Genomic DNA, 26711 nt, shown 5'->3' with positions numbered 1-26711 from the left:
TGACTGGTTTCTTTCACTTAGCATAGTCTTTTGTTTTTCTACTGAGGATTGAACCCAGAGCCATTCTACCTCTGAGCTACATCTCATCCCCTTTTATTTCTTACTTTGAAACAGAGCCTTGCTAAGTTGCTGAGGGTCTTGTTAAATCTCTGAGGGTGGCCTCGAACCTGCATTCCTCCTCTCTCTGCCTCCCAAGTACTGAGATTACAGTGCATGTCACCACACCTGGCCACGGTGTTTTTGAGGTTCAGCCAATGTGGAATTCCTCGTTGCTGCTGGATCATATTCTACTGAATGGATAGGAGGCATTTTGTTTTTCTATTATCAGTTGATAAACATTTGTGCTGTTTACACTTCTTGCCAATTAGGAGTAATGCCTCTGTACAAGTTTTTGATTGGACATGTTTTTAGTTTTTAGTTCTCTGAGCTATAAATGTACGAGTGGAATTTGTATTCCCACAGAAGTATATAAGTATTCTACTTTCTCCACTACCAACACTTGTTATTCTATCTATCTATCTATCTATCTATCTATCTATCTATTTTTTTTAGCCATCCTAATAGATGTGAATTAGTATCTCATTATAATTTTGACCTGTAGTTCTCTAATGATTAATGACATTAAGCATCATTAGACATCTTCTTTGGATAAATATCTATTCAAATATTCAAATTCTCTGCTCATTTAAAGGTTTTGACTGGTCTTTTTATTATTAAGTTATGAGTTTTTTTCATATTCTGAATACTAATGATTGACTATGATTTTTGCTGGGTGCATGGGCACATCCTGTAATCCCAGTGCTCGGGAGGCTGTGACAGGAGGATTGCAAGTTCAAGGACAGCCTCAACAATTTAGCAAGACTCAGCAAATAGAGAGACTGTTTCAAAATAAAAGATAAAATAGTTCTGAAGGTGTAGCTTGGAGGTAGAATGCCCCTGGGTTCAATTCCCAGTACTGTTAAAAAAAAAATGTGAAAGTAAGCTAGAAGGCATGTCAGCTTATATCCAATGACTTTTTTGGTAATTAACTTTTTCAAAGATAGAAAGGGCATGGTGGCCATAAATCCTCGGTTTTGGGTCCATATCCTACTGTATTTCTCTTAGGAACATTGAAAGGTGAAGCCTAGGAGACTACCACCATGGTGTCCTACCTCTGAGCTACACCCTCTGCCCCAGGCCTGATTTAGTTTTAATTTTAAGGAAAGAGGATCTCTCTAAGTTGCTGAGAACCTTGCCAAATTGCTGTGGCTAGCCTCCAACCTACAGTCCTCCTCTCCTGGCCTCCCAAGAGCTGGGATTACAGGCGCGCACCACTACGCAGCCCCACGCCTGGCTCCTGTCCCTTCTCAATAGCATTCAACCTCTACTTTGTGAGCGGCTTTCTCCAACAAGTTGGTAATTAGTTGCCAGGACCAGTGACATTCTTTATATGGAAATGAGAATGATGATTTCCCCCCAGATAAGGCAGTACTGAAATCAAGAAACAAAGTCAGTGACACGCGAACAACCTGGCTTGATTCACACGCACCATAATCAGGTGTGATAAAAACACACTCCAAGCCAGGCGTGGTGGCGCACGCTTGTAATCCCCGCGCTTGGGAGGCGGAGACAGGAGGATTGTGCAGGTTCGAAGCCAGCCACGCTGGCTTAAGAGACCCTGTTCCACATAGAAAAGTAAAAAATAGGTCTGGGAGTGTAGCCCAGAGGTAGAAGGGCTTCCAGGAACCCCAGTACCACCAAAAAGAAAAAAAAAACCACTCTAAGACCTAACGGGTCTGAAACAAGTCCAGCTTCAAGCATGTCCACTGATCACAGGAAACAGGGTATAGACGTCCTAGTTGACTCTGGAGACTTTCCAAGTGGTATCTGGGAAAGGAAGCCACGGATCTGGCTTTCTGTCATTGTTTTGCCAGGACCAATATTTCATGTAATCTGTGTTTCCCAAGTGTACACTGGTGGCCTATAAGGAGAAGGAAACTGTAATAAAAAAAAAAGGTAGCCCTGAAAAATCAAAAGTACCTGGGAAAAGTCTGCTGGAGGTGAAGATTTGCCCTAGAAGATTAAGATGAGGCGCAGTTCAAATGTAGGTCAGGATCTGTGTCCTGTGTGAGCAGCGTTCCCATCCCCACCTGCTGTTCACCCATTTATCAACTGAGCCACAGACAGTTCCCACAAATGAGGCTTGAAATCTGTGATGTATACCAGTGTTATTTATTTTACATTATATCATCACTAGGTTCCCGTTTAAAAATCAGGTTTACATTCATATAATGAATTCATTGTATTCATTGTATATAAGTTTCCTAGGAGAAACAATAGTTCTTTGAGTAGCCCCCACTCTGCCCACTTTTCCCTGCTTCCTAAACATTTTCAATATATTTAATTCATTTTTTTGATATTTACCTCCAAATATCAGGCTTAAATTTTTTTTTTCTTTTAAACTGGGGATTGAACCCAGGGGCACTCTACCACTAGGCTACATCTCCAGCCCTTTGCTTTTTTTTTTTTTTTTTTTTTTTTTTTTGGTGGTACTAGGGTTCCTGGAAGCCCTTCTACTTCCAGGCTACACTCCCAGACCTATTTTATTTTTGGAAACAGGGTCTCTTAAACCAGCGCCGCTGGCGTGATTCTCCTGTCTCCACCTCCCAAGCGCAGGGATTACAAGCGTGTGCCACCACACCCGGCACTGCCCCATTTTTTTATTTGGAGACAGAGTCTTGCTGAATTCCCCAAGCTGGCCTCAAATTCCTACCTTAGCCTCCTGAGTTGCTGGCTACCAAACCCAGTGTTATTTAAAATTTTTTAAATAGCCAAGCATGGTGGCGGTGCAGGCTTGTAATCCCAGTACTTGGGAGGCTGACACCGGAGGATCACAGGTTCGCGGCCAGCCTCAGCTACCTAATGAGGTCCTCTGCAACTCAGTGAGAACCTGTTACAAAATAAAGAATATAAAATATGGCTGGGGTTGGAGCCTGGAGGTAGAGTGTCCCTGGGCTCCATCCCTAGTACTGCAAAAAATTAATTAATTAATTAGTTAATTAATTTTTAAAAGATTTTAAATCTTACACCATCATTGTGAACACATATGCTTCTGTATCCCTCTTCTTATGCACACACGAAATTGGAGATATACATATATATATATATATATATATATATATATATATACATATACATATATATATATATATTGTGTGTGTGTGTGTGTGTGTGTGTGTGTGTGTGTGGTACTGGGGATAGAACCCAGGAGCATTCTACCTATGAGCTACACCCCCAGCCCTATTTTTTTTTTTTAAATTTTATTTTATTGGTGCACTGTATTCATACATCATAGTGGGATACAAACTTTTGTAGACATACATGCACACATCGCCCAGTCAGCCCCCACCCGATCCCCACCCCATTCTCTCCCCATCCCTCCCTCCCATGCTTGGCTTAGTGGTTGACATCTAGTATTATAGCAATTTATCCAAAATTAAAAATGATAATCTCACATAACAGTTTCATTTGTCTGATACCAAGCTTTTGATGACTTAAAGATAACATTTCAATATTTCTTTTTGCTTTCTTTCTTACCAGAGAATATTTTTTTCTTTTTTTTTAGGTGAAACTATCATATATTTATTTTTCAGAAAAAAATCTATCCTGATATGGAATATGGACTCTAGATACCCAAAACAATCTCGAAGCAAAAACAAAGCTAGAAGATGTATATTTTCTGATTTCAAACCATATAAAGCTACAATAATTGAAACAGTGTAGTACTGTTCTAAAGGCAGATATATAGACCATTGGAGTTAAATACAAGCCTAGAGCTAACTTCTTCCCTATATTGTCAAGTTATTTTGGACAAGGTTTCCACGAAGATTTGGTGGTGGAAATAATAATCTTTTAACTAAATATTGTTGAAAAATAATAATTACATGGAAAAGAATAAAATTGGACCCTTACCTAATCCTACATACAAGTATTAACTCAAACTAGATAAAAGACCTAAATATAAATCTTAAGACTATAAACTTTTAGGAGAAAATCTGGGTCATAAAACCTCACAACATTGAAATTGGCAGTGATTTCTTGGATATGATTTCAATGGCACAGGCAACAGAAGAATATACAAACTCCCTAAAAAATAAAAGAAAATATTGTATATCCAAAGACAATGTAAACAGAGTTAAAAGTTACTAATAGAATTGGATAAAATATTACCAAATGCTATATCTGAAGGTATATTAATATTCCAACTAGAAATCCTAAAAATTAACAACAATAAAGGCAAACAATACAATTTAGAGATAGGTAAAAGACTAACATAAATAATGAATCTCCACAGATAACCAATCTTAGTTGTCTGTTGGATGGAAACTCTTGTTTCTCTGGTTCTGGTGAGTGTTACCTATTTCTTCTTTGTAGTTAATCTCTTTGAGTATTTTCTCTAGCGCTGGTTTTGAAGACATAAATTCCTTCAGTTTCTGTTTGTCATGGAAGCTTCTTATTTCTCCATCTAATTTGATAGAAAGTTTTGCTGGATAGGAAATTTTTGGCTGGAAGTTGTTTTCTTTCAGAGTTTGGAATATGTTACTCCAAGCCCTTCTGGCTCTCATGACTTGGTTTGGGAAGTCTGGAGTGATTCTAATTGGTTTGCCTCTGAATGTCACTTGGCCCTTTGTTTTTGTTGCCTTTAAGATTCTCTGCTTGGCTTCCACATTGGTCATTTTGACAATTATATGGCGTGGGGATCCTCTTCTCGGATCCTGTCTAAAGGGAGTTCTATAAGTTTCCTGGATCTGTGTATCAACCTCTTGCTCTATATTTGGAAAATTTTCTGCTATTACTTCCTTGAAGAGATTGTTGATCCCTTTGGTATCACTTTCTTTTCCCTCCTCTATTCCAATTATTCTTAGGTTAGCTCTCTTAAGATGGGCCCATATTTCTTCAATGTCAGATTCCTGCTGTTGGATATCTTTTTCTAGATTAGAAACTATGCATTCATTTTTGGATTGCTCATCTTCTAAGAGTGAGATTCTGTTCTCCATGTGGTCTAATCGGTTGTTTGTGCTTTGAATTGAGGCCTTTACTTCATTAATTGCATCCTTTATCTCTTTTTGGCTCTCTCTGAGTTCTTTTCGAAACACCTCTATTATTTCTACAGTTATTTTCCTGATTTGATCTTCTAGAAATCTCTGATTTTCTGTTTTATCAGGTTCTGATGTTGTGGGGTTGTGCACATTCATTACTTCAGTGTTATTCCTCTTTCCCATGATTTCGGAGGTTTGTGCCTTCTCTGGGTTCTTCCCTTGGGTCACTATGGCTTCACTTAAGGTGCTCTGGATCTCGAGTCTGTATTATCTCAGACCCTACTACTCCTTTACTGGGTTGTATCACAGAGTCTCCGACCCAGGGAGTCGATAGAGGCTGCTTTAAACTATGGGGGGTGCCAGGTTGCACGCTCTCCTATGGTGTGATATCTCTGCCACCACCACTCCCTCACTGGGTCAAGTCCCAGGAGGCACAATACTGGGATTTCTCCTCTGTGGCCCGCAATTTGACTCACTGTTCTTGAGTACGTAGATGTAGCTGTACTGGACTCGGTGAATTCACTGCTGCTGCCGCCGCCGGTGGCAATATGGCGCCTCTGCCACGCCCTCGGCCATGAGGCTGGCGTATTTTTTCTTCTCTGGTTTTGATTTCCACTCTGAATCCCTGCAGCGTGTGCTGAGCTCAGCCACTGGGAGCTTTAAATGCTGTCTGCGCCGAAAGATCCCGCCTGGCTGTTCCGCATCGGCTCACCTCGGCTTGCTGTAGCCGTCCGCTGAGTTCGCCGCTGCCGCCGGCAGTATGGCGCTGCTGCCGCGTCCTCGGGCACGTGTGTCTCCTCTGTGGCCCTGAGCTCTGTTCTCAGTCCGCTTTCTCTCTGGAGCCTGGTGGTTTTTTTGTTTTTCTGGTGATGGTGTTTTCTGGCTATGAAAGGCGCTCTTTTTGTGGTAATGGAGATTGGTTGTTAGTGGGACTCTTAAGCCCCGCTTTTCTCGGTCGCCATCTTCCCGGAAGTCCTATTTTTTATTCTTTATTTTGAAACCGGGTCTCACTGAGTTGCAAAGGGCCTCACTAAGTAGCTGAGGGTGTCTGCGAACCACGATCCTCCTGTCTTAGCCTTCTGAATGCTGGGATTAGAAGTATGCACCACCATGCCTGTATATATATATATATATATATATATATATATATTTTTTTTTTTTTTTTTTTTTGGTGGTACTGGGGGTGGAACCCAGAGGCTTTCTACCTCCGGGCTATACTCTCAGACCTTTTTTTATATATTTTTTTTTATTTGGAAACAGGGTCTCACTACGTTGCTGAAAGCCTCACTAAGTACTCACTAAGTATCTGAGGCTGGCTTTGAACCCCTGTGATCCTCCTGTCTCAGCCTCCCAAGCCCTGGGATTACAAGCGTGCGCCACCACGCCGGGCTCTGCCTGGCTATATTTTACATAATGTTCTTTTGTGTCTGTGTGTGGTACTGGGGGTGGAACCCAGGGGTATTCTACCTCCGAGCTACACCTCCAGCCCTATTTTTTATTCTTTCTTTCTTTCTTTCTTTCTTCCTTTCTTTCTTTCTTTCTTTCTTTCTTTCTTTCTTTCTTTCTTTATTGAGGGTTTGGGGATGGAACCCAGGGGCATTTGACCTCCAAGCCATAACCCCTACCCTATTTTTTATTCTTTATTTTGAAACCGGGTCTCACTGAGTTGCGGAGGGCCTCACTAAGTAGCTGAGGCTGTCCGCGAACCACGATCCTCTGGTCTCAGCCTCCTGAATGCTGGGATTATAAGCCTGCTCCACCAACCCTGGCTACATAATGTTCTTTTTAATGTCTATGCCTAATTGCCTTTTTAAAATTTTGCTGCTTGGCCTGGTGATGAGAACCTGTCTCAAAATGAAATTTTAAAAAGGGCTGGGGTGTGGCTCAGTGGTAAAGTGCTTGCCTAGCATGCATGAAGTCCTGGAGTCAATTCCCCATCACAAAACAAAAAAACAAAAAACTCGCTTAGTATCTTCATCTGCTGCTGCCGTAGGAGAATTCTGCAGACTGGTCAGTTATAAGTGGCGAGGCCTAGCCGCTCACGGTTATGGGAGCCAGGACGTTGCGGATCAGGGGCTGCTTCTGCTAAGAGGCTGCTTGCTATGTCGTAACGTGGTGAAGGGCAAGCACGCATGAACAACAGAAAGTAGAGCTAAGGTCATCCAAGACGGAGCCTCCGTGAGCGCAGCGCTGTCACAGTGCCGAGGGCAGTGGCTTCCAGCAGGAGTTCCAAGAGGGACGTTCAAACCATAACACTAAGTTTCCCCACACCCTTTCACCCAGTGAGAAAATCTATCTCCCCCCTCCTCTCTCCCTTTCTCTCTCTCTTTCTCTCTCTTTCTCTTTCTTTGTGGTACTGGAGATGGAACCCAGGAGCATTCAACCTCCAAGCTACAATCCCAGCCCTATTCTTTATTTTTAAACAGAGTCTCACTGACTTGCAAAGGGCCTCACTAAGTAGCTGAGGCTGTCTGCGAACTGTGATTCTCCTGTCTCAGCCTCCCAAGTACTGGGATTACAGGTGTAGTCCACCTTTTTGAAATGCTAAACCTCATTCTTAAAAAGTGTCCACATTTTATTTCTATTATTTCCTCTATCTTGTTGTTCCTGTAGGCATATAATAGCCTTTTGAAAGTCATTTTCATAATGTTTGAGGTGTGAGAAGAATTATATACAACTTCTCAACCTACCATCCTTAACCATTTATTTCATTTATATTGGGATGGCTTTCTTGTGAGTACGATTCAGTGTAAAAATGGTGCTACGTTTGTTTGTTCAAGGACTTGAACATCCTAAAAGGACATCTTTCCTTCTCTGCTAGATTTTAATAAATAGGACATACACACACCCATCAAACACATGCCCACAAAATAGATTTCAAAACTACCTCTAAATAGCGCAGCCACATGACAATGGGCAGCATTCAAAACAAAGCGCTCCCGTCTCACCTTTCTGTATATTCATCTCTCAAACCACATCAATTCAAGCCAGTCTTAGAGAAAACAAAACAAAACAACGCTAAGGCAGTAAATGTAAAGAGATTTGGAAAACTGCTCCTTGACCCAGAGTTTGAACAGTATTCTTTTCGGTGCTTCTGTGATTTCTATTCCTTTCAAAGACAAAGAGCAAGTAACCTTTATACATTCTGTAATTTTTCAGAATTTCATATTTTGAAAATAAAGCAAGTAATCATTGCGAGATTGAGACCCAGACAGAAGAGAGCACAGAGAGAGAGATGGAAGAAGAAAAAGGCAGCACAGAGCGTGTGAGTACCAAGACCCCCGGCTGCTGGCACACCCGCGGCAGCAGAGGAGGCTAGCTGCCGAGCCTTGTGATTGCCTCTTGCTTTAGAATTGCAGAAGTAAAGCTGGGCATGGTGGAACGTGAGTGTAATCCCTGTACTTGGGAGACAGAGACAGGAGGATGACAGGTTTGAGGACAGCCTCAGCAAGTAATGAGAGTCTCATCAGCCTAGCGAGAAATAAAATAAAGCTGGGGATGTAGCTCAGAGGTAGAATGCCCCGGGTTCGATGCCCAGTACTACAGGGGAAAAAAAGAAATGCAGAAATAATATTAATGTTTAATATGTTCTATTTCTTTTGTATTTTCTTGTCCTGGGTTTGAACTTCACTCCCTGTTAATTATAAGTGAGACGTGTTGCTATTAATATTCTACTAAACCACTCCTGTATCTCCTCTTGACTGTCTCCTAAATCCTTATGTGAGCAAGCCCACTAAATGAAAACGGAGCTTTTCTACTTTTTTTAATTTTTTAATTTTTTTTTTTTTTGTGGTGCTGGGGGTAGAACCCAGGAGCTTTTCTACCTCCAGGCTATACTCCCAGACCTATTTTATACTTTATTTGGAAATAGGGTCTCACTAAGTTGCTGAGAGCCTCACTAAGTAGCTGAGGCTGGCTTCTAAACCTGTGGGATCCTCCTGTCTCTGCCTCCCAAGCGTGGGGATTACGAGCGTGTGCCACCACGCCCGCCACTTTTCTACTTTATAATGAGCTCATTTGGAGATATGACTCAGGAACTTGCAGGACTGAAGGATCTTGGTTCAGCCAGGCTTGGCAGTACACACTTGTAATCCCAGTACTTGGGAGGCTGAGACAGGCAGGTTGCAGGTTCAAGGACAGCCTCAGCAAATAGTGAGACTTTCATCAACCTAGTGAGACCCTGTTTCAAAATAAAAAGGCCGGGGATTTAGCTTGAAGGTAGAATGCCCCTGAATTCAAACCCCAGTGCAAATGCACACACGAAAGAAAGAAAGAAAGAAAGAAAGAAAGAAAGAAAGAAAGGGAAGGATGGATGGATGGATGGATGGATCTTGGTTCTCTTCCACTACTGGTAAGAACAAATTAGTTTAAGTGAAAAAGGTTCGTGTGTATATAATCTGTGTTGCCTGGTAATTTAGAGGTATACCTTTGAATCTGCAGAGTGTTAAGTGTAGAAAAGTTAGTCAAGCCAAGTGATAGGTATTTGCATAAAAATAGCTATTTAACTAATTGATTTACTAAAAAATTATATAGTAAATTCCTACTGTTTGCTATGTAAGGGGTTAAATTCCCTACTTTCAAAACAATGGAAAACATTTAAGAAACTGAGATGAAGAGACCACTAGTGTGTAATAGAGCCCCACTAAAGAACAGTAACTCAACAATCAGTAATCTAGACGTTTCAGGAGTCCCAAGACATTATAGGATTCATTTATAAATTATAGGGCTGCCAGGAAAAATGCTGTGTAACAAAAATAGTTGTACAAACTAGAAACACAAGTTAGCAAGGAAATACATGCCTAAGTTTTTAGCCAGACAAACAGGGCTGCACTTTAACTCCTCTGTGGTCTGTGATCCCTAAACTGTTAAAGCAGGGTCAATTTCAGTCGTGATAATGTCATGATCAGAAGCGCATCCACATTGATTAGCTAATGCTTTATCAGGAAATGGAATTGTATTTAGAATAGTAACTGTGGCAGCGGAATTAGTTCGCCAGTCAGTCTTACTTGGATACTAGTGGTGTAGACGGTTTTATCACAAGGGAATTCATTTAATGTCATGATAATTATGTGTGAATGTTTGGGATTCCTTGTATAATAGGTTGGAAGTGAAGTGGAAATGTTGAATCTTCAAGTGACATCTCTGTTTAAGGAGCTTCAGGAGGCTCATACAAAACTGAGTGAAGCTGAGCTGATGAAGAAGAGACTCCAAGAAAAGTGAGAACGAGGGGTCATTTCTATCCCCCTTAAAATGCCTTTTTACTAAGCATATTACTGTATGGAAACTGTTTTATTAAAGTGGGGTATTGTGGCGCACACTTGTAATCCCTGCGTTCGGAAGGCTGAGACAGGAGGATTACGATTTGCAGACAGCCTCAGCTACTTAGGCCCTCTGCAACTTAGTGAGACCCTATTTCAAAATAAAGAATAAAAAATAGGTTTGGGGGTGTAGCTCAGAGGTCGAATGCCCCTGGGTACCATCCCCAGTACTGCAAAACAAAACAAAACAAAACAAAAAACAGAGACCTAAGTAGAATATGTATTCAGAAAACATTAATATACAGGTTAATGTGTAAGCAAGAATTCTCATCTTAATCTGAGAAAATGGGGACCAGAGAACTTTCCCTGGGCCTGTGTGAGCCCTGTGTGCGCGGCTAGCCAGCTCTGCTGTGACTGGCTTAGGCTGACAACACTGATGCGAAGAAACCTAAAAGAAAGTTGGAAAGAGCATAAAAATGTTGCATGAGGTTTATTTTGGAAAATGTCCATTTCAATCCGTTATTTTAATCAGCTATTGAAGCTCTTTGTACTTCCCTACCCTTGGGGTTCTTTCACTAAGAAGTGAAAGGGCATCGTGGATCTTCATGAAGTCGCCATCTTTCTTAGGTGCCAGGCCCTCGAGAGGAAAAATTCTGCAACCCCGTCAGAGCTGAGCGAGAAGCAAGAGCTGGTGTATGCCAACAAGAAGCTGGAGCTGCAGGTGGAAAGCATGCAGTCGGAAATCAAAATGGAGCAGGCTAAGACGGAGGACGAAAGGTGAGTGCGCGGCCCGGAGGCTCCCACCCAGCCAGAAGGGCGACTTTCCAGTCCAGGCGGAAATTAGGAGCCGAGAATTAATTCATCAGCTTTCTTCTTTTTTTTTTTTTTTTTTTTTTTTTTGCGGGTTTGGGGGTGGAACCCAGGAGCATTCGACCTCCAAGCTACACCCCCTGCCCTAGTTTTTATTCTTTTTATTTTGAAACCGGGTCTCACTGAGTTGCAGAGGGCCTCACTAAGTAGCCAAGGCTGTCTGCGAACCGTGATTCTCCAGGTCTCAGCCTCCCGAATGCTGGGATTACAAGCGTGCGCCACCACGCCCGGCAGCTTTCTTCTAACCTATTTGAAAGAATGTTAGGAGAGTCTTCACAGGGATAAAATTGTAAAGTTTCTTTGTGACAAAATTTTGAAAGTTATTTGCATTCGATCTTGTTTTTTCTTGTTTTTCTTTGAGAGTAAAATGCTAGTAGGTGATGGAATGATAAAGGTAGGCGAGGAGATGTTGCAACTTGAGTGCTCAGAGAATGACCGGGAGGCGAGGTTATGGCGCTCTGTGAAACATTCCCCCAGGTCCCATGTGCCAATGTGTTCTCCACAGGGCCAAGCTGGCCATCCTGCACTCAACGCACAACAGGCTTCTCCAAGAACACAACAATGCCTTGAAAACGATTGAGGCACTCACAAGGAAAGAGGTATTCACAGAAAAAAATATATTTGAAACATTCTGTATATTTTAAAATGTTGCCTGAGGCCTTAACTCTCAGTTCAAGTTATGGTTTATAATTGATTTCTTGTGTCAGAATATTTATAACTTTTATATATAATGTGCCTTACAGTCCCACAATCAGGAAGTCAGCTTTTAGTATCTCCCAGGATCTCGGGATCGGTATGTAGGAGAGACAAGAGCACGGCCCCTAGCAACACAGTGCGCAGTAGGGCAGCTGGCTGAGATGGCGGCACCATCTGCTGCACAGGACCGTGCAAGGCCAGCTGCCTGCCGGCAGGGAACAAGGGACCCCAGACTCAGGCCTGTGCAATTAAATTAGTAATAATGCCCAGCATGGTGTGGTCATTTATAGACAATGGAAACTGTGTAGGGGGGGTTAATAGAGATGGAACCTGGGGACATTCTACCTCTGAGCTACAACCCCTGCCCTATTTTTTATTCTTTATTTTGAAACAGGGTCTCACTAAGTTGCAAAGGGCCTCACTAAGTAGCTGAGACAGTCCATAAACCGCAGTCTTTGGTCTCAGCCTCCCAAGTGCTGGGATTGCAAGTATGTGTCACCTTGCCTGGCTCTATGGAAGCTTTGAATTAGAAAGAATCTTAAAATTTTATATTCTTATAAATATACCCATTGGTTTTTTTTTTCTTTTTTAAAATACAATGTTTTTGCCTTCTTTAGGACCTAATAGATTTTATTTTTAAACATGTTTCTTTTCAAGCCAAGCATGATGGCGCACGCTTGCAATCCCAGCATTAGGGAGGCTGATACGGGGATCACGGTTTGCGGACAGCCTCAGCTACTTAGTGAGGCCCTCTGCAACTCAGTGAGACCCTGTTTCAAAATAAATAATAAAAAATAGGGCTAGAGGTGTTGTGTGGAGTTAGAATGCCCTTGGGTTCCATCCCCAGTACCACACACACACAAATTATTTTCCATTGATTTTACAAAGAAAGAGTAACGTGTGGAAAAATAACAATATCAGTGAGTCACAATCTCATCAAGGTTGGAGTTTGTTATTATATCCCTGTTTCAGTGTTGTCTCTAATTTTTTTTAGTCAGGAAACCATTATTTGCAAGGCAAAAATTAAATGAATATAATTATTCTAAATAAGTAGTTTAGAGCTAATCTTTTTTTCTTCTTTTGGCGGTACTGGGGATGGAACCCAAGGACATTCTATCTCCGAGCTACACCCTCAGCCCTATTTTTTATTCTTTATTTTGAAACAGGGTCTCACTGAGCTGCAAAGGGCCTCACTAAGTGGCTGAGGCTTTCCTCCAAACCGCAGTCCTCCTGTTCAACCTCCCAAATGCTGGGATTCCAAACATGCGCCACCACGCCCGGCTCCAGAGCCAATCATTCTTAAAAAGTAAACCTTTATCTAATATTTTACCAAAATAGGCTATGTTGTTTCACAGGCATTTCTAAAATAAAATTGTCTTTTGCAGTCAGAAAAAGTGGACAGGGCGGTGCTGCAGGAACTCCATGAAAAACTGGAGCTGGCGGAGAGGGCCCTGGCGTCCAAGCAGTTGCAGATGGACGAGATGAAGCAGACCATCGCCAGGCAGGAGGAGGACCTGGAGACCATGGCCGTCCTCAGGACGCAGGCAAGATGCTCGAAGCTGGGCTGAGCGGGGTTCAGACCTGGCGAGGGTCTCAAGTGCAAACAGTGGTGTTCAACGTGTGTGAGTGTGCACGTGCCTGCGAGAGAGCGCGCAGACATTTATTTATCTGTTCTACAATGGATGGGCAGAGGAGCTGGTCCCAGTCTGTGACACTATGATCCACGTCGCTGTGACACTTCCGTGTCTGTCTCTGTTTACGCGTGTGCTCCTTCCTGCTGGCGAGTCGCCCGAGAGTGGAGTCGCTGGCTCGTAGGCCGTGCGTGTTACGCAGCTTAAGAGCTTAACGGTTTTCCAAAGTGATCATACCAATGTTCACACTCAAAAAAAAGGTCTTAACTTTAAGGTCGTCCTCAGACTTTCCACTTAGGATTAAAGCCTGTTATGTCCTATTTGAAAAGCTTTACTACTCCAAAGCCATAAATATATTTTCCTGTGTTGTCTTCTAAAAACTTTTTTGTTTTACCTTTTACATTAAGATCTACAGACCATCAGCCAGGCGTGGTGGCGCATGCTTGTAATCCCAGTACTTAGGAGGCTGAGACAGGAGGATCGCAGGTTCACCCAGCCTCGGCCACTTAGTGAGGCCTCCGCAACTTAGTGAGACCCTGTTTCAAAATATAGAGCTGGGGGTGTAGCTGGGTTCAATCCCCAGCACCACACACACACACACACACACACACACACACACACACACACACACATCTACAGACCATCTAAACTTGGCTTTCATGTATGAAATAAGATAAATTCATATTTTTCCAATTTGAATATTCAGTTGACTTGGTATCATTTAGTAAAAATCCTTCTTTTATTTATTTATTTTGGGTTCTAGGAATTGAATCTAGGAGCATTCTGCCTCTCTCTGCTACACCCCCAGCCTGATTTTATTTATTTGGAAACAGGGTCTCACTAGATTGCCAAGAGCCTCACTAAGTTGCTGAAGCTGGCTTTGAACCTTCGATCCTCCTGCCTCAGCCTCTTAAGGACTGGGATTACAGGCGTGCACCACCATGCCCAGCTTTACTTTTTTTAAATTATTATTAGTTGTTTGTTTGAAAGCATAAAAGCAGGGTCTTTGTTCTGTCTAGTCCTGTATGCCTACCAGGGGGAACAAGATCTGACCCATGATAGGTGCTCAAAGAGAGTTGCCAAGTGAATGAACTGAGTATCCTCCAAGACAAACATCTGTGTACAAAATGTAGCAAAAAAAAAAAAAATGTAGCTACAGTAGAGACAAGAATGCAATACCATGAGTTACCGGAGCAAAGGCACGGCGTGGCCTCCCCAGAGCAAGGGATCCAGAGGAAGAGCAAGGGATCCAGAGGACCGCAGGAGCCGGCGTCTCTCTGGGCTCGCTTCAGAAGCCAACGCCGTGACTTCTAACACCTGGTGCCACACAGCTGGCCCTGCGCGTGGTGGGGACACAGAGGGTGTGGGTCCAAGAGGCGAAGGCTACGGAGCCACCTTGGAGGCCGGTGGCCACAGGGGCCATCCTTTGGCAAATAAACGAGTCCATGGTAAATGGACTGTACTTTGGATTCAAATGCCAGTTTGGCAGATTTTCCCCAGACTAAGAGCTATTGAACTTATTTGTATGATGAGGATAAAGATTCTAAACCCCGGGATTTTTGATAAGGTGAAATAAGTACCCAACATAGAGAATTCACACATATTTAGAATTCAGTTAGCAGCCTCTGTTCATTCTTAGTGTGTGTGTGTGGCACTGAGGATTGAATCCAGGGGCACTCTGCTTCTGAGCTATACTGCCAGCCCTATTTGATTCCTATTTTGAAGCAGGGTCTCGCTAGGTTGCCGAGGGTCTCATTATTTGCTGAGGCTATTCTTAAAGCTGCAGTCCTCCTGTCTCAGCCTCCCAAGTACTGGGATTGCACCACCATGCCTGGCTTATTAATATTTAAAATATATATATAGGTTAAGATCGGCATTCTTAAATATGTCTGGCAAAGTAGATAAAGCAGTTAGTGTATTAAGTTAATCCCAAATATTAGTGTATGTTGGGGGAGGGGTGGTACTAGGGATTGAACCCAGGAAAGTTCGACCTCTGAGCTACACCTGCGGCCCTGTTTTATCTGGATGGTTTGTTTGTTTATCTGTTTGTCTCACTTAGGTTGCTGAGGGCCTCGCTGAGTTGCTGAAGCTGACTTTATTTCAGCCTCCCAAATACAAGGATTATAGACATGTGCCACCATATCCAGCCCCAAGTATTATTTTTTTAAAGACAGGGCTAAAGTATTTTCTCAAATCAATGCTACACGCATGCCTTAAACCACCTGTATCCGTGCAACTGCAGGTTTCTGGTTATTTAAAGCACGCGTGTACACACAGCTTTACCCTGTGAATGTCGCTGGAGTCAGGTTAGTGTACCAGTTGCTAGCAGAAATATGTACTTGTCAATCAGAAGCCTGTCAAAGGCGCAGCACTGTCTCCTGACCTCGTCAGCAGGTGAGCTGCAAAGTCCACGCTCATCTCAGTAGTGACTTCTTTACGGTTTTCCTCTAACAGATGGAAGTTTACTGTTCTGATTTCCATGCTGAAAGAGCAGCAAGAGAGAAGATTCATGAAGAAAAGGAGCAACTGGCCCTGCAGCTGGCAATCTTGCTGAAAGAGAACAATGTTTTTGAGGATGAAGGCAGGTAAGGGGAAGCAAGAGGAAGGCGTAGCGTGTGGCAGCGGGAGAGGCAGAAGGGACGGCCTCAGACTAGGGGAGCCGCAGGGAAGGCTTGGCGTGTCCTGCACGTGGGAAGCTCCCAACAACCTGGCAGACGTGTGGCAACCTGCTTGAGGTCTTTGCTTTGAGATAAGCTGTGAAGACATAACTCCAGTGTGTCCCCCGTTCTACCCACCACTGCCCCAAATGAAATATTCCTAACACTTGAAACTTTCAAGTATGTTTTAAAAGGAAATCCTTCTAAAACTACTTCTGATATGTCATTTGGAGAACGTTTTAAAATATAGAAAAATACTGAGAATAAAGTAACCTTCAGCAATATGTGTACAATTCTGAATTGATAGTTAACATTTATCTGCTTAAAGAAGGAAACAAAGTTACAGAAAAGGTGAAGTGTCCTTTCCTTCGCCATCTCTCATTGTATCCCTTTCCCCTTACCTCATAGAACAAGGATTGGGTGGGCAGCCTCCCCATCAGTATTATACTTTTACACACAAATCCATCCGCACACACACCTTTATATAGTATCTTAAAAGAAGATAATATATTGATTTCTCTGTACCTGTCACAGAGCAGGCATGTAGACATTGCCCTGCGACTTGATTTATACAACACTGTGATTCTGGACTCTGAACACATGCAGATTGAATTCATTGTACTTAATTTCTGTGTCATATCTTGATGTACAAATATGCCATTGTTTCCTAATCCATTCTCCTATCAGTTAACAGTTTTATTTCCTAGTTGATTTTTTTAAATCATATTTACTCCTATTACATAGTGTCCAGTAATATTTAAACATCAAATTGGGCTCAGATCCTGGTTTTTTTGAGCCTCGACGTTGCAGTTCGACTCTTCTGCTCACACTTCTGCCGACTGCCTGCTGGGTGTCGTCCTGTGGGGTTGTAGAACATCACACAGTGCTGCTTTCCTCCCCGTAGGCAGTCCTTGATGGAAATGCAGAGCCGGCACGGGGCGAGAGCGAGCGGCCCAGACCAGCAGGCTCACCTCCTTCCGAGAGGTGAGTCCCGTGTGTCGAGGTTTTAGGGGGTAACAGTATCCCACAAAGAAAATGCTTGAACAAAAACTCCACTGCATTCTATAGAACGGATTCCAAATCAAGCTACGAAAAATACAGCACCCTCAGTCTTACTTCCTCAGTACTCAAGTCTCCACCCGTCACCCACTGCATCATCCCCCCACCTCATCCTGGTGTCCGCATGCAGGTGCCCTTCCCTTTTGCATTTCCCTGTCTTCTTGTGGTCTCTTTCCGGGGAACTGTGAACACACTTTTTTTTTTTTTTTTTTTTTTTTTTTTTTGGTGTGGGGGACTGAACACAGGGGCATTCTACCTTTAAGCTACACCCCCAGCCCTTTGTATTTTGAAACAGGGTCTAAGTACTGTACTAATGTTCTGTAATTTATAAGAAATCACTGAAAGGCGGGCGTGGTGGCGCACGCTTGTAATCCCCGCGCTTGGGAGGCTGAGACAGGAGGATCGCGCAGGTTCGAAGTCAGCCTCAGCTACTTAGTGAGACCCTGTTTCCAAATAAAATATAAAATAGGTCTGGGAGGATAGCAGGGAGGTAGAAAGCCTCTGGGTTCCACTCCTAGTACCTATATATATATATATATATATATATATATATATATATATATCAAATCACTGAAATGAAAATACTGTCCTTGATTCTAGACATGAAAATAATAAAACTCAAATAAAAGCTAATACCATTATCACTAAGAAGAGTTTAGATTTAGGACACCTTTTTTTTTAATTGTTGTCGTTTTTTACTGGGAATTGAACCCAGAGGCATTCTACCTTTGAATTATACTCTAAGCCCCTTTTACTTTTTGTTGTAAGACAGGATCTTGCTCGGTTGCTATGAGGCTCAGTAAGATGCTGAGGCTTTTCTCAGATCTGTGCCCTCTTATCTCAGCCTCCCAATACTGGGATTACAGGTTTATGCCACCTTTAGTTAGATGCCATCCTAAGTATCACAGAAAACTGGTTCCTTAACTGGTAAAGCATTTAAAAACCAAAGGGCGGGTGAGGAGAAAGAAGGATGGAAGGAAATAAATACATAAATAAGTAAATAAATCTAGATGCAAGAAACTGACCTTTAGACCCAAGACAGTCTTATAGGGCATATAGCTGGGGCAAAGGTACATGCCTGTAGTCCCAGGAACGTGGGGAGGGTGGGACAGAGGATCCCAAGTTTAAGGCCAGCTTGGGCAACTTTGTGTGACCCTATCGCAAAAAAAAAAAAAAAAAAGGGATGGGCAGAGTGTAGAGGTGGCACAAGTTTGTAATCCCAGTACTTGGAGGCCTGAGATTGGAGGATCACAAATTTGAGGACAGCATCAGCAAGTAGTGAGACTCTCATCAACCTATGAGACCCTGTTTCAAAATAAAAATAAAAAGTAGGATTGAGGGTGTAGCTTGGATGTAGAACGCCCCTATGCTCAATCCCCAGTACCGCTAAATAAACAAACAAACAAACAAACAAATAAGGCTGGGGATGTAGATCAGGGGTAGAGGGCCCTTGGGTCTGATTCCCCCATACTGCAAAAAGATAAGGAAATAAATAAAGCAAGAAATCAGGTATACAGGTATTAGGATATTTAAGATCAGGTTAGAGAAAAAGGTCCGCATCACTCTCTATGGGGATGCAGCTTTCAGAGAAAACCACAGCTTTACCACTGATGCTGAAAAATGTCCAAGGCTAATGTTTATGTTGGGCCACCTGCTACCTCTTCTGCATATGCCCCAGGAATAATACTGTGCTTATTTTTAACCTGAATCACTGTCTCTACTATTTACTCTGACCTCTCTTCCTCCCTCCAAGAGAACTTTAGTAAGTAGAGAAAGGAGAAAAATGGAAGACAAAAAAATGTATTTAGAGCCAGGTGAGATGGCGCATGCTTGTAATCCCAGCATTCGGGAGGCTGACACGGGAGGATCGTGGTTCGCGGACAGCCTCAGCTACTTAGTGAGGCCCTTTGCAACTCAGTGAAACCCTGTTTCAAAATAAAAGAATAAAAACTAGGGCTGGGGTTGTAGCTCAGAGGGAGAATGCCCCTGGGTTCCATACCCAGTACCGCAAAAAAAAAAAAAAAAAAATTAGGAGCTAGGTGTGGTGGCACACACTTGGAATCCTGGTTCTTGGGAGGCTGAGACAGGAGGATTGCAGGTTCATGGCCAGCCTCAGCTACTTAGGCCCTTCGCAACTTTGTGAGACCCTGTTTTAAAATAAAGAATATGTAATCCCAGCATTCGGGAGGCTGAGACCTGGAGGATCGCGGTTCGCGGACAGCCTCAGCTACTTAGTGAGGCCCTCTGCAACTCAGTGAGACCCGGTTTCAAAATAAAGAATAAAAAATAGGGCAGGGGGTGTAGCCCGGAGGTCAAATGCCCCTGGGTTCCATCCCCAGACCCGCAAAAAATAAATAAATAAATAAATAAATAAAATAAAGAATAAAAATAGGCTGAGAGTGTAGCTCAGAATGCCCCTGGGTTCCATCCCCATTGATGAGGGGAAAAACAAAATGTATTCAGAAAAATTCCCCAAGACGTAATAGTTCACTCTGTTAGTACTGTTCCCTTGCTGCTGATAAAACTGCAGTTCCATTTCAGTACTCATTGCTATGTGGACATTCCAGAGGACTGGCTGGAGATTTCTTAGTTTCCTCCCAAAGCCGCTGTAAACAACCATCTCTCCTGATAGCGCCCTCAGTGTGGTCAGCAGCAGCCATCTGGCCGCTGTGTGCCAGGCGCTCGGCAGAGGGACAGGGAAGAGAAAGGTGTAGGCACGTAGGCACGGGCGAGCCCTGGCGGGAGGCAGGATGTGCACGTAAAAAGATGAATCCACGGTGCAAAACAGCAGGTAAGTAATAAGAGTGTGGAAACGCTAAGGCCCAGTGAGTGGAGGAAAGCCTGGGGCCAGGATTTAGATAAGGACTTCGTAAAAGGGCCAGGGAAGTCAGCGTGATGGGCTGGCCTTGCGAAGCTACATCCTTTTAGAGTGGGGAGGCAGGAGCAGAGGGCAGTGCAGCCTCTCTCTGCGTGGGTCTTGCAACCTGCTCCAGGACAAAAAGAAGAGCCCAGGTCCAAGCAGCAACATTCGGTGGAGAGTCAATGGCGCTGGTGTCTCTGGATGTCTCCTGGAACGGGGTTTCGCACACCACAGCCCACAGCAAAACTTGGCCTGTCGCTGTTTTTATAAAGTTTTATTGGTTTTTGTAAGTCGTATCATCTGTGGCTGTTTTCATGCCACAGTGGCAGAAATTTTATGACTTGCAGAGCCTATATATTTTTTTCTCTTTACAGAAAATGTTTGTGGACCCCTAATCTCAAGCAATGGGACAATTAGAAAGTCCCCTGCTTCAGAAATCATGCTTTATGATGACTATGCCTATTCAGAATGCTTCTTGGGCTGGAGGTAAAGCTCAGTAATCGAGTGCTTGCCTGGCAAGCACGAGGCCATGGGTTCAATTCCTGGCACTGCAAAAAAGAAAAAAAAAACTCTTTTAGTTTGTGGAACACAACTATTTCTAGCAGTTGTGCATATTATTAAATTCAAATAATGTACTTTAAAGCAAAAAAAAGCAGATTATTTTCAAGCTGGGTGTGGTAGTGCACACCTGTGATCCTCACTTGGGAGGCAGAGACAGAAGGATCACAGGTTCAAGGCCAGCCTCAGCAACTTTGTGAGATCTTGTTTCAAAATAAAAAGTAAAAAGGCCTGCTGGTGTAGCTCAGAGGCAGAATGCCCCTAGGTTCAATCCCCAGTAGGAAAAAAAAGTTACCTTTAATAAAATCTCCAAGTGAAGTTTGGGGGCTGAACCAACTCTAGGCAGAGATTCTGAAAAACCACAATGCTTTTGCTCTGGTCCAAGAGTCAGGTCAGACAGATTCCTAGGAGGCAGAAGACAAGTCAGTTAGTATTGATGTAGGGCCTACCCAGAGTCAGAGCTTATTCTGAACATTCTGACTAGGCTTCAGCCTCCGCTTAACTCCAAACTTGGGGGAGATGGCAGAACCTGTGGTTTAGTTATGTCTCCTCACTGGCTCTGCCTGGGTAACTCCTGCTCCTTCTGGGGCTGCCCTCAGGGGCAGCTGGCCTAGTGCAGGAGGGTTTCTAGACCGAGGCCGCAGGCACAGACCCTCCTTTTATTCCCACCGAATCCCCAGCACTAACACTATGCTCACCGCACCCACCGCCACTTCTCGCTGGTGCTCGCCTCAGCGTCCGCACGGCAGAGCCCCTTGCCCCCGGAGGGCTCACAGGATCCGCTGAGCACATGAGCGCCACCTGCTTCTGAGTTACAGGAGACTGTTCCCCGGCACCTGATTCCTCCTCCAGTCTCTCCCGCTTCTGCTTATATCCTTATCCTTCTTGTAACAGTTTGAGATGTCTAAAAGGGTTCATGTTCTTAGCTAGTTTAGAAAAAATATCCAGAACTATACTTCTGCAAGCTCAAGCAAATTTATTATTATAAAGGTAGAAAGAAGGGAGAGACCATCAAAGCACTGCATCAGAGGGAGACAGTGGAGTGCCTTGAAAGACACTGAAGGTTTTGAACACAAAACAGTTTTTATAAGGATTCGTCATCTCCTTCCTCCCATCCTGCTTAGCCAATTGTCTTTTTGCCTCCCTTGACCCAATGAAGGCACAGGTGAACCAGTCATATCCGTGGTGCAAGCCTTTCTTGTTAGGTTTATGACCAAGAAGTGTTACTTGGCTAACAAGGTCATGGTAGGTGCTCACTTTGGGGAAGGCTTGTACCATCCACCCATGTCCTTGAGTTTTTAGCCTTTTTTTGTCTCTGTCTGCTAGAAGTTATTTTTGTTTTTGTTTTGCAGTACTGGGGATGAAACCAAGGGGCATTCTACACCCCCTGCCCTAGTTTTTATTCTTTATTTTGAAACAGGGTCTCACTGAGTTGCAAAGGGCCTAAGTAGCTGAAGCTGTCCTCAAACCACGATTCTCCTGTCTCAGCCTCCCGAATGCTGGGATTAGAAGCATGTGCCACCATGCCCAGCTTAGAAGTTATTTATTATGTTGAAAACTTGTCTTTAAAGTATGGAGGCTGTGGGCTATAACTCTTTTGTGTACTTGATAATTAATATAGGGTTCCCTTAACTTTAAACTACCTTGAGAATTTAGTCTTTGTTTTAACATTCCATGTTTAGCTGGGCTAACAGCTAACTTTTAGCTGACCGAGGTCAATACTGGCTGCAGCTCTTAGTTGACAGCTTAGAGGCAGAGAAAATGATTTCATTGTTTTGCCTAAGTATGAAAGCTTATTCTTACTAGCAATTAATACAGCTCTTATTAACAAGCAATATAGGCTCCATCCCTATCGCTTCTCTCACCTGTTCTAGTTTTTACTGGACATGTATCATCCTGCACTTAGAACGGAAACTATGTATTTTCAAAGACCTTGATCTCAAAATATGGTTTAAATCCTGAGATTACAGGGAAGCAAGTGCTACTTGTGAAGATGTGTCTGCACACAGTGATAACTTCCATTACAGACCCAAACTTCTGTATCCCACTGGGTGTTGCTTATAAAGTTTAACAGATGTTCACATTAATCATGTTTTAAAATCGAGTCGAGGTGCTTGCAAGAAGGAGCTCATGGAACATTTCATTTCCTGCTTATTCCTAGGAGCTGAGGACAGGAGCTGGCGGCAACAGCAACCACCGAGTATTCCGATTCACTCTTGCCCCAAATGCGGAGAAGTTCTTCCTGACATGGACACCTTACAGATCCATGTGATGGACTGCATCATTTAAGTATTAATGCCTCCCCTCCCCGAGAACTGTTGGTAAACATCAGGTTTTTCCTCCACAACTTGTGCTGTTGTCTTATTTGTTCTCGCTCAAGTGTTTTGCCTCCTTCTATTTATTTTAGGAGAAAGAAAAATGTATCTATGCTAAGTAGAACACCTGTGGGTTTCCATGCACGCACAAAGTAGAATCCTCAACTACCGCCCTCTGGCAATAAATTAAGTGGTTTTATGTTCCATTTATTGGAGTAACTACAGGGTTCACGCAGCTCATCCACATGGGACATCATGGGACAGAGCTCATGGAATTACATGGAAGAAACCTGACTGATACATTTTAAGAACCTTTGAAGGAGGCAGGGGAAAAATGAAGCAGTCACAGGTTTGATCAGGAAAAATGTTTTGAGGTAGCTTTTAAGTAAATTATAGGGTATCTTTTCTCCTCCATTTAAAACACATCTTTTCAATTATACATTTTTGCATATGTTGTAGTTTTATTGCAGCAGCAGTAATTGTAGCAAAGTTACGATATGGCTCTTTTCATCTGGGCATTGAGCTTTCAGTTAATATCAAGAAAACTGAAAAATGTTTGGCATACATGACGTTAATTTCCCTGGATTTCTCATAGCCACTCACAGTTGAGAAGTCATCTTCATTCTCTCATTGTACTGTAGATAATGGCCGTGTACAGCAAAGCGTTGTTCATTTCTAAAAAGAAAAACCGTTTTTTTCCCAGACCAAATTATATCCTCATAATCACAAAAAGTAGTATTGCAGAATAAAATTTTGCTGATAAATCTTTTACATTGTTCATATATGATTGGCTAATTTCATAGCATGCATTTTCTGTATTAAGCTCATTAAGTTTAACATAAGCTCAACACTTGTAAGAGATGTTTATTACTTTGATAAATATGAGCAAGTGTCTTTCATAGAAACCAGTATATGTTTAAGTTCGAACTTGCTCTTACTAAGAATGTGAATAGATAAGGATTTGCCATATTTCACACTAAATAGTACTAAATGAGCCATAAAAGTAAATAATATTTGTATGCATCAGGTCCTAAAAATATAAGAGAAAGAGAGCCCCTTTGTTTTTATCATAAGATCTCTCCTAGACAAACTTAGTTATGCACATTTGTACGTATATGCATGTATACTTGTATGTGCATATAATATGAGTCAAGAGTTCATTCATGCCAACTGACTCTACTGTTAACTGATAACAAATTAGTTACCTTCATGCCCCCCGAACAGTTTTATCCTCATGTCAAGAGAATACTCCATACACACACATTTGGATTAAAAGATTCTTCACAATACACTCAAGGGAGAATGTTTGTTAAAGATATTCTAAAATTACGATAACAGTTTTCTTTTAATTTTTTATTTATAGATTCTAGTATAAATGTTTTCTCCATTTTAGACTGGAGAAAACTGATTTCTATAGTATTCTAAACAAAGAAGCAAACTAAATGGTCTCACACTTAAGTTAGTGTGGACATCCTTTTACTTTATCCAAGTAAGAGCATCCAGCAGGTGCAGACTCTGAAATCACAACACAAGTGGGTTTGTTAAGCTTGTGACTTAATCATTTGCTTGATAATGGATTACAAATGAAGGCAGGTTCCGTATGGTTACTTTAAAAATGTCAAAGAGATACCTGTGTCCTGTGTTCAATGCAGCATTATTCACCGTGGCTAAGATAGGGCAGAAGCTAGGTGCCCATCACTAGATGACTGGACAAAGGAAATATGGTGTACACACACAATGAAATCCTATTCTGCCGGGCGTGGTGGCGCACGCTTGTAATCCCCGCGCTTGGGAGGCGGAGACAGGAGGATCGCGCAGGTCTGAAGCCAGCCCCACACGCTGGCTTAGGAGACCCTGTTTCCAAATAAAAATGTAAAAATGGGTCTGGGAGTGTAGCCCGGAGGTAGAGGGCTTCCAGGAACCCCAGTACCACAAAAAAAAAAAAGAAAAAGAAAAAGAAATCCTATTCTGATTTAAAAAGGGGGAAATCTATCATCTGAGACAAAAATGGACAAACCTGGAGGACATCATGTTAAGTCAAATGAGTAGACAGAAAGACAAATACCACATGATCTCACTGAAAAGGCTGAATGCAGACGTTGAGAGTAGCATGGGGGTTACCAGCAGGTGGGAAGGAGGATGAGTGAGGGGAGCTGCTGATCAGGGGGACAGAGTTTCAGTTAGAAGGAATAAGCTTTACTGGTCTATGACACAAAGCAGTAGCTGTAACAAATGTTCTGTATATTTCAAAAAACATTAGGGCTGTTGTTTTAAGACAGTCAAAAAGTTTAGTAAACTATGTGTAAGCTGTGTATGTCTGATCCCTTTAGTGTGATATGTCTTCAAAGGCTTTACTCCATGTTGTCAGTCAATCACTCCTCCGAAATCTTGTACGTGTTGGATGAAAACACATAGCATGATGTCTTCCCTCTTTTTTTTTTTTTTTTTTTTTTTTGGTGGTACTGGGGTTCCTGGAAACCCTTCTACCTCTGGGCTACACTCCCAGACCTATTTTTATATTTATTTTATTTGGAAACAGGGTCTCTTAAACCAATGCAGCTGGCTTCGAATCTGCACGATCCTCCTGTCCCCGCCTCCCAAGCGCGGGGATTACAAGCGTGTGCCACCACGCCCGGCTGATGTCTTTCCCCTTAACAGATTCATAGGTCTACAGTACAGCAGATTAGCTATATGCACATCATTTCTGGCAGATCTCTAGAATTTTTTTATCTTGTATGACCAATACCCTATAGCCACTGAACAGCAATTCCCCTTCTCCCCCTCTCCCAGCCCTGGCAGCCCCCACTCTACCTTGTGCTGCTGTGAACGACTACTTTAGATACTTTATATAAGTACTTGTCTTTCTGTGACCGGCTTATTTCACTTAGCAAAATGTCCTCAAGGTTCATCCATATCGTTACATATGGCAATGTATTTCTTAAGGCTGAATAATATTCCATCATTATCACATTTTCTGTATCTGTTCTTCTGTTGGTGGACATTTAGACAGTGTGGCCCTGGCAAGACATCAGCCTGGGGCTGGACATGTCATTGGTAGAGTTGCCGAGCATCCTGAGGCCCCAGGTTCAATCCCTAAACTGAATTCCTGGTTTCAGTTTCATTGCTTTCCTTTTTATTTCTCTTCTGCTTATTTTGCACTTCGTTTTTTTCTTTCTTTTTTCTAGTTTCTAAATGGAAACCTGCTGATTTAGATATTTTCTTCTATATAAACATTCAGTACTACAAATTTCCTTCTCAGCACCGCTTTCTCTGCTTCTCACAAATATAACAGAATGCAGAAAAGAGAACCTACACTAATACAGTTAACTAATCTTTGACAAAAGAACAAATGCGATTCAACGGAGAAGGGAGTTTCAATAAATGGTCCTGGCACAACTGGTCATACACATGCAAAAAAATAAGAATCGAGGCATAGACTTGACACTTTTATAAAAATTAAAGCCATATCCTGGGAGAAAAATCTTTACAGGATACATCTGATAAAAGGCTGCATATAAAATATATTAAGAACTCTTAAAACTTAATAAGAAACAATCCAATTTAAAAATGTTTTATATAGCCGGGCGTGGTGGCGCACGCTTGTAATCCCCGCGCTTGGGAGGCTGAGACAGGAGGATCGCGCAGGTTTGAAGCCAGCCTCAGGTACTCAGTGAGGCTCTCAGCAACTTAGTGAGACCCTGTTTCCAAATAAAATATAAAATGGGTCTG

At 42.5% G+C, this 26711-nt stretch overlaps 1 protein-coding gene across 2 annotated transcripts in view; it reads left to right on the top strand.

The window, feature by feature from the left end:
• Positions 1-22956, top strand: part of OPTN (optineurin) — a gene marked incomplete at its 3' end in the record, with an annotated part of 39575 nt that extends 16619 nt beyond the window's left edge. For both annotated transcript variants that reach the window (XM_080717148.1, XM_080717147.1), the window contains exons 6-13: positions 8238-8343; positions 10179-10294; positions 10964-11113; positions 11712-11805; positions 13288-13446; positions 15988-16118; positions 17095-17174; positions 22829-22956. In XM_080717148.1, the coding sequence (XP_080573274.1) occupies positions 8238-8343; positions 10179-10294; positions 10964-11113; positions 11712-11805; positions 13288-13446; positions 15988-16118; positions 17095-17174; positions 22829-22956 (964 nt within the window). The remainder of the gene's footprint in view (positions 1-8237; positions 8344-10178; positions 10295-10963; positions 11114-11711; positions 11806-13287; positions 13447-15987; positions 16119-17094; positions 17175-22828) is intronic.
• Positions 22957-26711: the final 3755 nt, after the last annotated feature.

The sequence above is a fragment of the Muscardinus avellanarius genome, assembly GCF_963383645.1.
Source record: "Muscardinus avellanarius genome assembly, chromosome: 20".
Classification (NCBI taxonomy): domain Eukaryota; kingdom Metazoa; phylum Chordata; class Mammalia; order Rodentia; family Gliridae; genus Muscardinus; species Muscardinus avellanarius.
Note: the sequence above shows the minus strand (reverse complement) of the source record. Positions and strands in the feature narration are given on the sequence as shown.